This window comes from Maylandia zebra, linkage group LG22, assembly GCF_041146795.1.
Source record: "Maylandia zebra isolate NMK-2024a linkage group LG22, Mzebra_GT3a, whole genome shotgun sequence".
In the NCBI taxonomy this organism is placed as follows: Eukaryota; Metazoa; Chordata; class Actinopteri; order Cichliformes; family Cichlidae; genus Maylandia; species Maylandia zebra.
Window position 1 is genome coordinate 33,335,411 of NC_135187.1, and position 18,297 is coordinate 33,353,707.

Sequence of the window (18,297 nt, forward strand, 5' to 3'; positions counted from 1 at the left end):
GCCCCGTCTGACATTTACGTTCTTTTGTGTTTGTTTTTATTGTTTGTTTGTTTAGTTATTTATTTTCTTGTGGGGGGAGTGGGGCGGAGGGTCTTTAAACGCTGAAATAAACATTAAAGCAAGTTTTGTTTAGATCGGGTTGCAACATTTTCAAGACTTTGTTCATTTTCCCATCATCTGCTCACCACTTTCTTTCTCTTTTTTTTTTTTTTTTTCTCTGTACAGGTCAGATGGTTTGATTTTGTACAATTCCGTGTTCGAGTTTAGTGACGTAGGCTGACGTCATCATTTACAGGACTGGTAACAAACTGACGCTCACACTTGCCTAAAATACCTACAAATACTTAACACTTTCAAAACTCTTCATTGGGACTTTTTCTTTTCTTGATTTGTTCTGCATTGGAAACTCATACCGTTTGAGCTCTATATGAAAGATAAACAGAACTTTCAGGATTTAAAAGCCAGTGCACATGTGCTTTAAAGTGGCATTAATCCTAGTGACCAGCAGGGGGAGACTGATGCATTTGCAAAGAAAATTAAAAGGGGATGCAATTAAAAATGCACATGATACAATTATGGTCTCAGTCCATGGTTTCATATTTTAACTGTTCCTACACGGTGTTATTATGAAATGACTATGCTTAAACCCAAAGTTTCCTCCACATCGATGGGAGGCAGTTGAAGTGTTTCAGGCATCCCAGACCAGGAGAAAGAAGATGTCCCTCAGCTGGCTTGGGAATGCCTCACGCTTCATTCACAGCAGGGCAGTCATGTTCGTTTGTGCATGTATTTGCCTGCAGAAGACAAGTTTTCAACCAGTGCAATCCTCAGAAATCCCTGCTGCACTCTGCTCGACGTGGACGACGCTGTGTGTCGCTCACATGCTGAGTTGTTGACAAGTGAGGTGAAACAGTTCACCAGCAATGGGAGAAAAGCAAGAACAAATTAAAATAAATATTAAAAACTACAGCGTGAAAGGTAAAGACAGTGGTTTCAGTGAACATTCTTTACTTTTTTAAGCATATTTTGCACTTCAGCTCGTTGTCTGTTAAACTGTACGTACTTCATCAGTATTTTATACATAAATTTATATGAATAATATATATTAGATGAAAAACACGGGGAAAGCAAAGGTTGTTCTGTGTGTCCACTGTTTATATATCAGGCCACAAGATGAAGAAATGTCACAGTTGGCTGCATCCATCTTTTATATGTGGTCTATGGTACAGACACTTATCTGCACACTGCATATCTGCTGTTTCTTCACCATAACACTCATAATTTGTCAGCTGTTATGTCTCCTAATACTTGAATAACAATTTTAAAGACTCCCACAACTAGTAGTGCTGTGGAGCCACTGGTTGTTGCTTACAGGTGAGGACATGTATCTGTACTTAACGGCATGTTATGGTAAGTAAATGAATGAAGAAAACTCCACAGGATTCTTTTAATATTGTCCGATATGCATAATCAGTCGATTACATCATTTTACATCAACATTTTATATTGTGTGTGTGTGTGTGTGTGTGTGTGTGTGTGTGTGTGTGTGTGTAGTTAGATTAGATTAGCAGCCATTTAGCATCTGAGTTACCACGAAACATTTACAAAGATCAGTAGGGGAGACCGGGGATAGTTGTAACGTGGGTCAGTTACTTCCAGTTTCTCCAATCAGGGCTAAGTTTCAAATGATGTGACTCATCCTGTGCACGCCCAATTCAGTTCTGCTATCACATGTGAAAAATCAGCACATTTTGTCAAACACAGACAATTTAACACGAAAAAAAGTAATTTGTATGCCAAAAAGTAAGTTTTTCTACTTTATTTCAATGTTTAATAGCATTATCTGCTTTGCAGTTAAAGTCATCAAACTTGAATTATATTATTTGTATGTCTATGGGGATATATTCTGTGTAGGTCTTTAGTGCTAATGTTTTAGCCGTTGGCTGTAATGTTAGCTAGTTCATGGCTATAGGAGTCTGGGTCAGTTGTAACAGCAACAGTCTGGGTCAGTTGTAACAATGATGCAGATGTTACAACTTACCGCACTATTACTTTAACTTATATTAAACAAGTTGGGGCAACGACATCAGCAGAGAGAGGTTCACTGGTCGCTTTTGTATATGCGGTTAATGCCATTGGCAACACAATTCCTCCACTGTTTGTGTTCCCCACACATACATTATGCAGACCACTGTGTCAGAGATGGACCAGTAGGAAGTACTGGTAGTGGAAATAAATCAGGATGAGTGCAAGAAACAGATTTCCTCATCTTTCTGAAGCACTTTGCAAACCACACCAAGGTAAGCCAGGATAAAAAGTAATGGAATTGCGATGCTGGTGAACAACTACATTTTTTCAGCTTCATTGTTATGTTCAAAAGTTGGTGCAAGAGTTGTAGGTTATAATGCCCACTGAGCCAATGAGGCCAAACTCAAGGAAGACCAACCAAAATTAATGAAATATTCAGTTGCAGAAAATTCCATAACTTGTCTTTTTTGGGGGGTTGGAATATGTTCAAAAGCTAGATTTCTGCATTCTGTCACACACACACACAGCTACATAAATGGATGTAAGTGCATTCATGTGTTGAATAAAAAAGATTACATGTTAATGTTTTGTCAGTACTGTCAACTAACCCAGACTATGGGGTTAATTGTAACATTTCACTCTTTGTGTTTGAGACCATACCATGCAATGGGTAATTGTGCTGCAGAGAAAATAGCTGCACTATGTAATAGCAGAGACATGTAAATACTTTGCATTACATTTTGAATCCACTACCTTAAAAGAGCTCTAATTTACAGAAATGTCAAAAATGTCACAACTATCCCCGGTCTCCCCTGTCGGCCTGGCTGTGATCTCTGCCACAGGTAGTAAAGCAAGCTAAGCTTGTTTGACTATCCGCTACAAAGTAGTGAAGTTTCTTTAAAGAACAACTGAAAAATGTTACCCTTTAACAGCTATGGAAGCGGCCTTTGCAGGGTTCCAGTCAAATACCTGGTCTGTACCGCCCCCAAGTGGCTCTTCTCTTATATTGACGAGCGGCTGCTTTACAAACCTCACAGATATTGACGACTTAAAAGTTGTTTTGGGTGGGAAACAGATATTCTGTGTACACATATCTACATTTCACCTTATGAACAGAGCGATAGGTCAAATATCCTATAACATTTGCCCAGATTCATTCATTTAAACCATCCAGAATGTCCAAAAAGCTTCTGTAGAAAATGCCTTCTAAAGACAATTTTTTAGGTATAGCAGAGCCGTTATTAATCTTTTTTTTTAAAATATTTTATTGTATTTATTTAATCTTTTTGTCAAATGTGGCTTTCTGGTATTGTGGTTAAAACATCTGCATTATACGTGAAAGTTTCCTGGTTTGGTACTGTGAGGATACACAAAACCCACCCTCAGAGGGTCATTAGCTAGTTCACAAGCCCTGATTGTTGGGAAGTCTGTCTCATGAAGAGCATCCGGTGTAAAATCTGTGCCAAATCAGACATTTGGATCATTTTGCTGTGGTGACCTCTTGGGAAATAAGGGAGCAGCTGAATGTAGCTCTGGTTAATTAGTATATAATAAAACCTGTTACTGCAGGGTTGAAGCAAGCAGCATTTATAATTTTCTAATCCTGGGTTAGTGAATATTTTTTGCTGCTGTAATACCGTGAAATTATTATTTCTTCTCCAGATGTGCACAAATGTGGGTTTAAAAACCCGATACGGTGTTTCCGTTTCGTGCTCACAGTTTCCACTCTTTATAAGACATTAAAGACCAGTTAGAAACACTTATGTGTGAACAGATCTTTGCACCATCTGGTGCCTTATTTGAACTTGTATGACTCAAAGTCAGCAGGTTTCTGACACTGGGGGCGTTCACGTGCAGTGGGATGTTCCAGTACTTTTTAACTGAAATAAAACTGACCTCAGCATGGGCACACCTCTCCACATGCCTTGAACTGGCTTTGACAGCTTTTGCACAGGACGGGCAAGATTAAAGATTAAAGTGTGCAAACAGGAATATAACATGTTACACAAGCAAGATCAAATTGCATCGATTTACTTTACTCGTGCTTTTGTCTGTAGGTAAGTCAAACTAATAAAATAAATTATTTGATTCAGGTAAACAAAAGTAATTCCAGTGACATTCAACATGTTGCTCCAATGATGCAGTGGTGCAGGTTGAGGTGTTATCCTTTTCTGCTTCAGTAACATTTGATAACACTGATAATAGCAACTTGTGAGGTGATAGATGCACCACTGTGTTGCCCAGCTATTTGTATACTTACACATTTATTAGCCTAACTACATGTGAGGTTAGTTAGTGTTCTACCCTGTCCTAGTTTAGTGGTAATTGGTCTCAAAAAAAAAAAGCACTGGACTGGCTTTTTGCACTGCAAGCTGCATCCACACACCTAGATGGACAGATCGGGGGGTAGTGAGGGTTCACTGTCTTACCTGAAGACCTTATGAGTGTTGGACAATGTGCTCTAAATCTCGAGCCACCGTAAAAAACGGAATATTTGGGGACCTTAGTGGAGAGCCAGGTAACCAGTGAAGTGGTCCATCCGGGAGATGTGACTAAAAACAAAAAGTATCATTTGTACTACACTCCGCACAAATTATTAGTTCAATTGAAATCAGTTGTAATTATATAGCGCTAACTAACAACAACAGTCACCTCAAGGATCTTCATATTGTGAGATGAAGACCATACAGCAACACAGAAAACAATCCAACAATCAGATAACTCTGTATGAGTGAGTGGGAAGGAAAAACTCCCTTTTAACAGGAAGAAATCTCCAGTAGAACCAGGCTCAGGTAGGGGAAGCCATCTGCCGTGACTGGTTGGGGTCTAAGGCTCATCTATTTTTACTCAAATGGCTAGTGGGTTTTATCAAAAGAAGTAAATAAAAGAATAAAATAAATAAACAAAAGCAATTTCCTTTTAATGTTACTTTATCTTCTGCACGAGAAGGGAAATGTAGAGATATGCAAAGTTTGCGAGACCTGGATTGAAAACCAGGAACAGGTTTGATGAATCCAAATTTGAAAGTTCTGGTGCAACAAAAACTTGCAGAAACTCTACAGTGACTTGCAGGATCTACAGTCACCTGTAAAACACGGTGGAGGCTCCATCACAGTTTGTGCTAGAAACCGGCAAAAGGTGTCAGGTGTTTTTTCCCCCCAGAAATCTCTGCAGCTGTTTCCCATTTCCTGGAAAAATATAAAGAAATAAGGGGTGGCACAATACTCAAAAGTAACTGTTTTTTGGATACAATGGACAATCCTAGAAGCTAACTAGCTATCTCTGTAGCCTTTAAATTACATTATTTATTACAGTTAAATATATTTGCTTCACATTTCAAATGAAAGATTAATTGATGATAAAAAGGCAAAATGAGAAAGACAGCTTCCTGTACCTTATTAGACTGGAATACTCTAAGGAGTATCTGATTTACTAATCCTGAAAATCTTCCATGAAGAATGAAAATGTCCAAAATTGGAATCTGGTTGCAAGAATAAAAGCAAGTGAGAGTACATAGCGTATCTAATCCAAACTTCAAACAGCAGAGAACAACAGAGCAGGAGTCAGGCATGTTTGGTTTATAGCAATGTTGTCTTTTATTCTAATTTCCAATAAACAGAGAATATATCAGTCCCTTATTTGTACAAAAAATACCTGAAAAGGATACAATGTAGATCCAGGAGCCGCACAGACAGAATGAAGCAAAGCACAGTGGAGGAGTGTACATCAGAAAAAATGATTACAGTTCATTTGATCCTTTGTTTTTTTCCTCCCTGGAATTTTATATTTGACTTCAACTTATGATGACTTTGACCCAGCAATAAAAACAATGAGTTAGCTTCACTTGCACCTATAGTGTAAGTCACCGAAGTTCAGTGGGACTGACGTGTGACGTCCACATTAGCATTTAGTTCCGGTAAGGCTGCATTTCACAGTCACAGCTAATTTGAAACGCAGTGTGAGAGTGGACGGACGGCAACTAGGGAGCTGTGACCGTTTCAGAAAGAGGCACGTGCTGCGAGAGAATACAAAAAAATGTTACGCACCTTTAAGAAAAATAATCAGACAACATAGACATTATAATGAGATGCACAATCCTCTGGAGCTACAGCTTATAATTGCACTACTTGTGATGAAAAGCTTAAGAATTAGCGTGTGCGCTCTCCATCAAAAAACAATGCTGTGTGTGTGTGTGTGGGCTTAATATCCAAACATGGAGTATAAATGACAGAGAGGGAATACTGAAAGAGTTGAAACCTGGCAGAGATGAAGACTCCGACAGCCTGTCAGCTTATAAACACAACCGAAGTTCAGAAATTTGACACATGCCAAAAATCCAGTTTGATTTCTTAAAATAAAATAAAAAAAGAAGTTTAATTTAATTAATACTGTATATGCTGTGGTATACGTCATTTTGTGGCAAACCAAAGACAATACACAATAAAGTCATACACACAATCATAAAATAAAAAAAAGGAAAAAACAAATCATTCTTCATTTTACATGGAGTTATGAGCAAAAGCATAACAGCCCATACATAGTGATCTGTGACCTAGGTACAGTGTTAGATCTACATCTTCTCCATAGCTTCACATACTTTGAAAACAAGACTTTATACTGGTATATATTCATATGATTGGACTTCTGTGAACGATTGCATTGTAGCACAGTGACTTAAAAAAAAAAATGGAGGGAGGACGGTGATTTTGTCCCCGCTGACCCATAGTGACGTGGCTTTCATCCTCTGTCAGACAGGGAAGAACCTAAACTGATGACTGGGAATGCTGGGAAACTTCCAGTCAAACTCCCGTCTCCTCTAAATCTGCAGCTTACCCCCCCGACTTTACCAGACTGTCTTCTTACCGCCTCTAAAAGGGCAAGCGCGTTAGCCAGCAGACTTCCTGAAGAGTGAATATAACAGTCTGGTCATCCGCACACCAACACACACATTTACCACAGGGTCATATAGCTTACAGGCTGGACACAGGTGGGAGAGGGGGGCGGGGGATTCAAGCATTATCCAATCCCTGGAGAGAGTCTGACCTGACTGACCAGAAAGGCCTGATTGGTGGAGTGCAGAGCTGGTGAGTCGTTTAAGTCACGCGATTAGTTGGCTGGTGGCGGCAGTGGATTGTGTGTGTGTCTGTGTGTGTGTGTATCAGTGTCGGTGCTTAGAGTCTGCCGACCTCATTCTAACCCTGTGAATCTGGGGTAGGATGGATGGAAACTGCAGGTGAGGGCGGGACGGGTGCTGCACAAAAGCAGGTGTTATGTCACACGGGTTCAGTTGGTCATGTGACAGTAGGAATGACAAAAAGGATTCCTCGTCTCCTTTCTTGGGCATCTTTTTCCTGTTACTATAAATAAGGTCAAAAATAAACTAACTCGTGATCTGTTTAAGCTACTTTGAGAGGAATTTCTATGTGAATCTAATTCTTTGGAACTGATCTCTATGCTGACTATTACAGATTCATTTTTAGAGACCTGGCAACAGCATCAACAATTGGCATTTTCTCTTACATGTCATGAATTGGTTGATGACAGCTCATTTTTTTTCAGTAGACCAACTAGGTAGAGGGGGGAAAAAGCTTATGATACCGACTGATTCACAAACTGATGCCACTTTAATGAGTTTTGAACCATGAATGCTAAGATTGGGCATAAGGTTAAGGTTCTGTGTTTAGCATTTAGCCACCTATTAGCAAACTCGTTCTCTGTAACATACATGTGGTATGTTCTAGTATAAAGCTAGCGTTCAACCAAAAATTCAAGGAAACCGAAACAGTAAAATGGTAACACATTTTGGACACATTCACGTGACAAATGTTTTCCATGAGATCTACTATCACAGCAGCTAGACTTACAGACTAACCATCACTAATATCCAATTTAGTCAATTTAGAAGATTTTGGTCAAATTTTGGTGTACTGAGATTTCTCACATGGCATCATATTAGAAACGATACAACCACTAGTTGTCAGGGAAACATATTTACGGACTGGTTGGTAGTACTTCCAGGAGGTTGGTGGCTCTCGCTGGGTGAAATCAGTTGCAAAGTAGGTGCTATAATGGAAACCTCCCAATGACTCCTTTGGTTGCTAGCATATTTGCATCGCTGTGTGTCATGTATGTCTGAAAGATATTTGTAATTACTCTCTGAGCAGTAGTAAATTGTCACACAAACCAGAGATGGAGAGGATTCCTTCTTCAAAGTAAAAGCTGTGCTTGAGATTTACAACCAGCATGTTTCAAAAAAGGACAACTTTTACATAAATACAAATATTCCTTGTTTCCTTTTTTTGCTGCACTTTTTACAGTTTCCAAAATGTTTTCCATACTGACAGGTGGGTCATTGGGGAAAAATAGGGGCCACTGACCACCCGGAAGGCATGTGTGACTGAGACTTTATTTTTCGAGTGAAAACCATCAACCTCCATTAACTACTTGCAAGCATTAAAGTAATACTTATTTCCCCATCATGACCAGTGGTTTCCAGCTGGTTGCAGACCAGTCTGTAGGCTTGTGTGATTGGGGCCTTGTTCACTTTATCCTACATTGTCACATGTCCAAAATGGCCGACAAGTTAATGTCACATGGTTAGGGGTCATGTGTCTACAAAAAATAAAGAATGAAAAAAAAATCTCAAGAACCAAAGGTGACAGCTAGTACAACAATCTGAAACTGGAGGTTCAGTTCACTAAACCTGTTATTTGAGAAGCTTGAATAATTGAATACTTTTACTTTTTCAAAATGAAAGAACAAAAACTTGCTGGCCCTTAATTTACTCAAACAATGACCTGGTACTACTAAACTAAGCGAAACCCCTCTGTAATGTTAGCTTCCTATGTCTCTGTAGCGGTGGATTTGTTGTTTGATGGATTGGTTGTGAAATCAAGAAAGAAGCCATTTCTGCTTGATTGTAAAATCAAGAAAGAAGCCATTTCTGCTTGATTGTAATTTAGCGACCCTGTTGATGTTTAGCAATGGTGCTCACTTCATGCAGCTAATGGAAATATCTAAATATAGAGTTAACTGACATTTTATCCAGATCTGAGATTGCATCACCAGTACATGTTTTCAAAGTTTTTTTCCAATGGATTTTTACTTTACAGGAATCTTTTAGACCTTTTGGAAAATATATTTTTTGCTTTCCTGTTAGAAAAGAAGGCAGAGATGAGAAGCTAGCTAGTTATGTGTGATGCTAGCTAGCAGTCTACAGCCAGCTAGCCAAGCTCAGTAAAAACATCAGATAACTTTCACAAACTGTTGTTTCCAGGATGATAAAACATGTTGATTACTGACTTTAGAGGTGGCTTTAGGCAGACTTTCTAACTGCACAGAGTCAAGACTGCTAGTCACGCTAGCATTAGCCTCATATTTAACGTACAGATCCTGTGAGTGTGTTACATTTCTTGACAAGAAAGCAAAAAAGGACTGTTTCCCAAATCTCCCACCATTTCTCCCCACTCATGATGTTCTTCCACCACCCCTGAATAAAAAATCCCAAACGTGTTACTCTATGTGCATTACTTTTTAAAACATAGCTTCAATTTTATACACAAGGCTCACAATTTTCACTTAAGGCGAGTGAAGCTCATTTGACTGCTTGTTGACACACAGACAACTGAGTTCACGTTTCAAGTAATTTGTTCAAATTTCATATTTAAAATGTTTTTAATAAAAGTTTCGAGAGTGCTTTTGTTGCTTTCAACGAGGGAACAGTGGTCAGAATCCGAACACGACAGCTCCAACCCATCGACAACAAATCAGGCTGATTTTTTTAAAAATGTGCAAGCAGAGAGCTCAGAAATTATTTAGTAAAAGGAAAACATTCAAAGACAAATTCACCAACAGATAAAATAACCATTTTGATTGGAAAAAAAAGACCGAAATGGTAGAAAGCTTGGGCTCGACACACTTTAAAGTGAGTCTATTTGAAAATCTTCCTCTTCTTCCTTAAAGTCTTGAGACACCTACAGCTGGTTCAAGAGCACATTCATGTTTTTTAATTGTTGTGGTCTTGTTGGTACGACACACACGGCTGGGGAGGTTAGTTAGATGTTCTTAAACCTTACTGGAAAGCACTGCATGATGTGACTGTGCTCCCACACCACCGTAATCCAGCCAGAGCTGATGGAAATTCACATGCGTGCTTTTCAGAAGGGGAGTGAAGGAGGAAGAGGAGGCAGCTTCTCTTAGCTAAAGAGCTGTCGTCTGTCCGCTCGGGAGTGCAAAACAAGTTCTTCATTGAATCAACAGTAATAAAACAGCATTAAAATGACATCAAGTAATCAACTCTACAAGAGAGGCTTGTACAGCCTTCCTGATAAACATTCCTCTGTCCTTTCAGCAAACCCTCGCCCCTGCTCTGCTCGTCTTGCCTTTCAGCGACTTCTCGTTTCTCTCCCGACTTTTTTCTGAGCTCGTGTGGAGGCGGGATTGGGGTTGCATCAGGGGTCTGTGGGTCGGGACACGGCAGCGATGCCACGTCATGCCCCGCTAAGGTGTTTCCGGGGGGTGGAGGGCAGGGTGTCAGCTTATCCAGACTGGACTGCACAGGTTGAGAAAACTCCTGGATCAAGTTTGATGGGACCCAGGGAGGTTCCCGTCCATCCCTGATGATCATTGAGGAAGTCAGAAGGTGGCGCTCCCCGCCCACCTCGGTATCGAGGACAGGGCGGGCACCACAGCTTATCAGGCCTGGAGGATGGGGAAGGTGGGTGGGTGGGGCTGAAAGGTTTGGGACTCTAAAGGAAGGGATCCATCCAAGAGACCCACTGGAAACATACTGTAGCCATCTTGTGGTTTCACATCACGCTGGTCTTTTTCTGGGGTCTGAACACCAATAACAAAACAACCGCAGGAGTCCACAGTCTTCGACACTTGGCCGTTACCCACTGGGGGACATCGACTTCCAGTCCTGGCTCCTAGCAGAGTTGTTCACATCCGCAAAACAGGACGTAACTTTTCTCCATCTCCTCAACCCCCACTGCGTTGGTAAGGGAAGGGGTAAAGGGGACAGAAGGGGAGGGAGGGAGATCTCAGGGAGAGAGGTGTGCAAAGAAAGGTTTGGGGGGGAGGAGTGTCACAAGGCCACAGCGGTGCATGGGTGTTTGAGCTTGCAGGGCAGCACTCCTCTGTTAAGCTGGTAAAACTCCACCAGGTGAATCAGATCGGTGAACTTGGTGGCGCCGTCGTCGAGGCTGAAGAATACCTGACCGTCCTCCTCACACTTCAGAGCAGAATCAGACGGAGGAGAGGAGATAGTTTAGACACCACATGACAGAGACTGATCTTTATGAGGTAACGATAAAACATGGAACATCTGACAGGAGTGCAAACAGATGATCACATCCAGGTCTACATCGCCAGGCCACTGTACTGCATTTATAAGATAAGCAAATGATTTAATATCAAACACTAATGAAGCCAGTTAGGTTTAGGGTTAGGTTTAGGACATTATCCCTTCTCAGACCTGGAGATGACATTAATATTCAGTACAGTCTGTGGAGTGATCCGACTGGCTACTTTTTGCATTTCTTTGACGATATAAACTACAAACCAACAAATTTTATACTCCTACAGATTAGTTTGTCTATCAGTCACTTTGATCCACACTAGAATATCAGGGATGGATGAACATGAATGAGTTTTATCAACTGGGCATTTTTAACATTTACACTTTTGACTGAACGGACAGAAACTCCATTGGAGGAGAATGGCCATCTATTATCAGTTCAATGTAATCAGTCTGAAATACATATATACCTTTTTCCAAATAAAGTTAAAACACTTTCTCCATGCAACTGCATCTTTGTCAATAACTGATTGATCTGTTTCCTCTGAGCTGTTTCGAGCTGATTTCTGTCCTGCAGCAAAACAAATCTAAGTGCACGGCTGCCTGGGAGGAAGCAAAAAACACATTTTAAAATCTTAAAAAAGCACAGCGTACTTTGGACACGGGTTGGTGGTGATGCTAAATGAGTGTAGCAGGCTCGCTGGGCAGAGTCTGCCGTAGGGTTTTTTTACACTATAGAATTAAACTGCATCGCAGACTATTTTTAAAGATGGACCTGCTTCTGGGGACAAATGTACTCCTTTGCCGGTGATGCCAACAAGCCACAGCAGCTGGTTTATGAGACTGTGACTGCAGTTTAGCAGTCAGACTATAACAAGAAGTCAAATTTGTGTCATTTTCACACCGTTTCTCATTTCAGTGCATCTTAACAGAGGCGGTGAGATTTTTCTTGCTTTGTAATCACACTGACCGGTAGGATCTGGAAGTGCTTGATCTTCTGGTGGTGGCACAAGGTGAGCACGAATGCCTTGGGATTACTCTGACTGTCCCGCAACAAGAATAACCTGAAAGAAAAAGATTACATCATGAGAACTAGTTCAACCACCTTATAAAAAGGACTGACATATCTACCATGAATTTCCATATGCTTGATAATACACACCTTGAATATACTGCTCAAAAAAATTAATGGACCACTTTGAAAAATCACGTTGGATATTACTCCACTGGGTAATGTGTTAGGATGAAAAGATGCCACATCGTTTGATGAAAACTAAATGATCAACCTACAGAAAGCTGAATTCAAAGACATCCTGAAAATTTAAAATGATGCAGCAGGTTATGGATGGTGTACCGGGGCATCTCCTCCCAGATCTGGACCAGGGCATGACTGAGGTGCAACCTGGTTGCTCAGATGCACTGAAACATAGAACATAATGTGGGGTGTTCTGTTGCATTTAGGTCAGGCCAGCAGGGCCAGTCAATGGTATCAATTTCTTCATCCTCCAGGAATTGAGTGGATACTCTCACCACATGAGATCAGAGATTCCCATTCAACAGGAGGAAACCAGGATCCACCCAGCACCAGAGTAGGGTCTGAGAATGGCTCCAAAGATTCCACCCTGATACCTAATGGGAGTCAGAGTGCTGTCACCTAACCTGTAGAGGTCTGTGTGTTTCCCAGACTATCATTGACCCACCACTCAATCGGTCATGCTATGTTACAGGCAGCATAATGTTCTCCACGGCTTCTCCACATCCTTTAATGTCTCTAATACGTCCTCAGGGTGAACCTACACTCATCTGTGAAAAGTACAGAGCTGCCAATTCTGGTATTCTATGGCAAAAGCAGATCTGGCTCCAATGTCCTGGGCAGTGAGCACAGGGTCCACTAGGGGATGTCGGGCCCTCAGGCATCATGAAGTCAGTTTCTGATTGTTTGGTCAGAGACATTTGCACCAGTGTCCTATTCGAGGTCATTTTGTATCTCTGGCAGCGCTCACCCTGTTCCTCCTTGCACAGTGGACCCTGCTGATGGGTTAAAGACCTTCTACAGCCCTGTCCAGCTCTCCCAGAGTAACTGCCTGTCTTCTGAAATCTCCTCCATGCTCTTGAGACTGTGCTGGGAGACACAGCAAATCTTCTAGTAATGGCTCGCATTGATCTTGATTGGTTTGTACTGTCCAAGCTGTCCAGCCTTGGTAGGGTCCAGGTATCGTCTCATGCAACCAGTAGTGACACAGACCCAAGCTAAGTGCAAAACTAGTGAAAGAAACAGCCAGAAAAGATGAGGAGGGAAAAATGTCAGTGGCCTCCACCTGTTTGGGGGTTGTCTCATCGTTGCCCCTCTAGTTCACCTGTTGTTTATTTCATCAACACCAAAGCAGCTGAAGCTGATTAAAACCTCCTCTGCTACTAACCTGACCACATCAGGTCTCAGAAGTTTAACTGACTTGATGCAATATTCTGATTAAAAAGTGCTCCAGTAATTTTTTGAGCAGTGTTCTTTTGCAGTTTCTGGAAAGCATTAAAATTTGCTCTGTGTGTGTTGTTGCTTTGACGAACCAAAGCACAATCATCCTGACAGCACTTGGACTACTTTGACAAAATTATCTTCCTCCCGGAGCCTTCACGTGAGGAGCGCTCTCCGTTCGACAATGTCGTAACTCACCCATCGACTTGGCCTTGTTGTATCATCATTTTGTGGGCTTCCTCTCTCATGATACGACCATGAAACCACACCTGTGTCCTGTGAATCACTGAAAAACACGCAAAGTTTTTCACGCACACAGACAGACACAACCATATTATATATATTTGTAAATGTATTTATACTGCTCATGGTGTTATTGCTAGGCCAGTGTCACATGAGAGTACCTGTGCTCAGAGAAGATGGATGCAGGGGACTGGGACTGCCCAAGACATTCATACGCTGACTCCTTTTCTATAAACACCACATTTATCGTTAGATATCATCATGTAAAACAAAACTCCCTCAAAGTCAAAGTCCCTAAGCCATGCCCATCACGTGTGTAACCCTCATGGCAAACTAAACTATGTTTAAACATCACTTTGGACCAAAACAAACACAGGAATGTTTTACTGTGAATCACTCTTCAATTCTTTTTAGTCCAATAACAAACACTCTACTGAAGGATGCACAGCTTTGGTAAAGTGCAACTACTACACACTTTAATTCACAAAGAAAACGCAGCCTTGTAGGGTATGAAAGGCTTCAGTGCATACCATCCATAAAAGCAGTCAATTTTTAAATATACTGGGAAACTCCTGCATATTCTGTGGTAATCACACAAAGCAGCTGCGGCTTGAATACGTTTGCACTTCTAGTCAGATATCCTCTATTTCCTATCTAAGCCCACCCTGCAGAACAGAATCCTTGCTCCCTCTGCTTACCCTCCAGGTATGCCCTTCTTCCAGGGCGGCGCTCTGGGCCTCGATGGGGTTGTCGATGACGCGACCGGTCCGCCCGGAGAAGTCCATGGCAACCAGGGAATTCTCAGATACGCTTCGCTGTTTGGAGAGCGGCAGGGTGGGTGGAGGGTGATGGTGGTTGGGTAGGGGTTAGAGGGAGGGGGCATACAAGAAAAAGGGTGGAGGGGTGGTAGACAAGGGTCAAGGGTTAAACAAGCCAGACACACTCACTGGAGCATGACAAATCCTGTCTGCACACAGACCCACTTTAGTCAATCCACAAATGCCCCTTTTGAGGAAAAGCACAAGCCTCTGCTGGCTATCTGGCTGTGGGACTCAAATTAGTCAAGACTTTCTTATAATAAATGTAATATAATATAATATAATATAATAATATTACTCTTCACAAAATAATCCAACATTAATTTTTCCCCTTTTTAGGAGTCGTTGTTATATTATATCCTAACACCTTTCAGAAGAAGTTACATTAATTAAACATAATGCTCGAAGATCTGCTGTGTTAATTTTTTCTCACGGTCTTTCTAACCGTTTCCTAAAAGCTTTGATAATCATACACCATTACTCTATTGAACAAGCGCAGTGGCAAACCCAGCTTCAGCTTCTAAACTGAACGCTGAGTTCAGGAAACATCAGGAAAACTGAGTGGAACTGCTTTTAGTTTGAGCTGCCACTGATCGCCTAACACTTTCAGATAGCGGGGTTTGTGAGTATGTGTGTGAAGTTTTAAACACAGGCTAACTCGCTGTAGAAGTATCTAATCTTAAGGTTAGGGCACAGACTTCAATTGTGGAGAATTGCGACTAATTCTATTCACAATCTTTCCAAAGCAGCTTATGACACCTTTTTCAACACCTCATGGTGCGAGGGGATTACACATCACACCTGCAAAAAACAATTCTCCTGTTAACTGTGCATGTGTTGGAACAGTATGTAAATATTCACTTATTAAAAAAATAGGATAAGATGTTTTTTAATGGATGCCATTTTGCTGTAAACTGTCTGCTTACATTAGCAGCAAACGTCAGCAGTAGCCTGGTCATCCGAATATAAAAATCTATTTCAGCATTTCAATAAAACAAGTTTTTTCCTCTTAAGAAGCTTTGAGCTTCGTCCCAAGATTACTATCGGCTAATTCATGCATCAATCTGGATTCGTCCCTGCTGTTAGAGCAGAGCTGCAGTAAGGCGATGTCACAGAGAGCAGATCCTCACCACAGGTGCAGTAAAAGGCGAGAGGTTAGACTTCCTCTGCTGGGGCACGTTGTAGCTCTGATACAGCACTATTCCGTACTACGGGGGCAGGAGAGAGGAGAAGGCATCAGCTTAACATCCAAGCACCAACTAACTCATTAATGTTTAACTGCGACGCAAGAAAAGTGCAGGGTTTTTACTTTGAACAGCCTGAAGGCAGTCATCCAGCAAGTCCTGCTCTGCTCGTCCTCCGCACACAGCATTTTCAGTTCCTTGCAGTCGCTCCTCACTTTGCTGGGCTGTCGACCAAACAGAGGACGCAGCGGGGAATTAGATTAACGAGATGCACATCGCAAACATGAACAGTAATAAGGCTTCATGTGACCGTGCCAGAACACAGTCACAGTGCAGCCACTGTTGTGCTCGGCAGCACAGGTCTGCGCCCTAATCACAGCAAAGATCTGGCAATCAGGAGTCGATTGAAAAGAATTTAGCATTTTCCACATGACCCAATCTTTATTAAATATTTATACACTGCATGCAGTCAAATAACATGAAAGTAAGTGATACAGTAAGGTTAGGAAAATCTATTTTTTTATGATTTATTTATGGACAGAGTTGCGACTTTCCAGGCAACTCTGTCCAAAATCACAGCTTAGACTTTTTCCTTTTTCCTTTCCTCCTTCCACCACCAATAAGGGCATGAGGCACACTGCTCCCTAAATACAACCTCATACTGATAAATTCATTCATGTCACCATGGCAACAAACCCCACCACCCCCTCACCCCACCAAGAAAAATCCCTCACCCAATCCTGCACTGTCACCCCCGCTGACAGCATCTGACACGCCAATCGTCTAGCACGTGTGTGTCTGTGTGTGTGTAAAAGAGAGGTGAAGAGGTCAGGTGGGCCAGATTCCCTGTGCCATCCCTGCTTATCCCCCTGAGCTTATCCCAGATCAGCAGGTACGCCCACCGCAGATACCACCCGGAGCGGGGCACAGTCTGTCCTCACAGACACGCCCACTACATACAACATATGCAGAGAAGTACTGACTTTAAATAAAGATTTCAAAACTGTGAAAAAATCTGTCAAATGAGACATTTTTTAGCTATTAAAGAACAATAATATTCATCTCTAGTGGGAGCCCTGAAGTTAAAAACTGCACTTCCTGTAATGACCACTAGAGGCTGACTCTAAGACTGAACCAATCCCCACAGACTCCCATGTTAGCACAACTTCCCAGCATGTTTACAGTCTGTTCAGCCAGTTCTTTCCTCTATAACCACAGAATGAGAGGTGAGATGTGTTGTTACTGACCAATGACTGTATACAGTCATTGTTACTGATGCACTGAAACTTTATTAAAGTTGAAGTTATGCAGTATTAGCGGATTAGCAGCTGTAGCCGCTAGCTGCCCGCTGAGCTACATTTCAGCTAATCTGAATCACTGCACTTTAACTGCGTTTGTGCATTTGGTACCTTTTGGAGCATTTTGTGTGTAATTATGTGGCTAATAATAAGGCCTGAAGTGTGACTACTTCTACTAACAAACTATTCGAGAACTCTTAGCTTCAGTGTTGCTGAGTCAAGTTCTACTTCCATGTTATTTAGCAAAAATTAGGATGAAATCATGGCTAAATATAGCACATATCTGTTTATGGATGCAGCTTTCTGACCACCCAAACGCAGTCACCTCTGGCTCCACAAAAATAACAACCAAGCGGCCAAAATCCTAAAAATCTGAAGCCTCAAAACATGATTTCACAAACCAGTGGGTGATGTCACTGTGGCTGCATCTTTATTTACAGTCTGTGGTTTGTCTGTGTGTTACCTTGATGCAGAACTGGTAGTCTGTGGGGGCGTTGTGAAGTTTTCGGCCCGTGATGACGGTGAAGACGTTACTGTCCTCCAGGTCTGACAGTACCTGCAAGTGCCGGGGCTCCTGTGGGGGTTGTGAGGGTGGCGATATATGATTTAAGCTAATGCACAACAAGCGCAAACACACACACACAAATTGTGGGATTAGGCAGCTGACAAGCCCTAGATCTAGTTTACTTCACACCACTTCCACAATCAATAAAGCAATACTTTCTCACCTTGGATGTTCCTTTAGTGGAGTAATAAAGGCCGGAGCGGCGCAGGAACATGTAGAGCTTTTTCCAGGACTTGCGTCCAGGCTCTTTCACATGCAGATAGCCCTGAATCTCTGGACAGCTGCTTGAGTTCAGAAAGTTCTGGAAAACGAACGCACAACAACATCTATCGTTAATACTGCTGCAGGGCAAGGATATTATAATTAACCAAAACTAAATATGGTTTGTTA

General features: G+C 41.6%; 1 protein-coding gene across 4 annotated transcripts in view; it reads right to left on the bottom strand.

The window, feature by feature from the left end:
• Nucleotides 1–5,600: 5,600 nt before the first annotated feature.
• The window catches only part of LOC101472778 (growth factor receptor-bound protein 10), a 50,149-nt gene continuing 37,452 nt past the window's right edge, over nt 5,601–18,297 (bottom strand). For all 4 annotated transcript variants that reach the window (XM_004563643.5, XM_023154927.3, XM_012922575.5 and 1 more), the window contains 9 exons: nt 18,071–18,208; nt 17,806–17,916; nt 16,170–16,268; nt 15,991–16,068; nt 14,741–14,857; nt 14,204–14,270; nt 13,998–14,085; nt 12,297–12,390; nt 5,601–11,260 (listed from right to left, as the gene is read on the bottom strand). In XM_004563643.5, the coding sequence (XP_004563700.1) occupies nt 11,114–11,260; nt 12,297–12,390; nt 13,998–14,085; nt 14,204–14,270; nt 14,741–14,857; nt 15,991–16,068; nt 16,170–16,268; nt 17,806–17,916; nt 18,071–18,208 (939 nt within the window). In that variant the 3' untranslated portion in view covers nt 5,601–11,113. The remainder of the gene's footprint in view (nt 11,261–12,296; nt 12,391–13,997; nt 14,086–14,203; nt 14,271–14,740; nt 14,858–15,990; nt 16,069–16,169; nt 16,269–17,805; nt 17,917–18,070; nt 18,209–18,297) is intronic.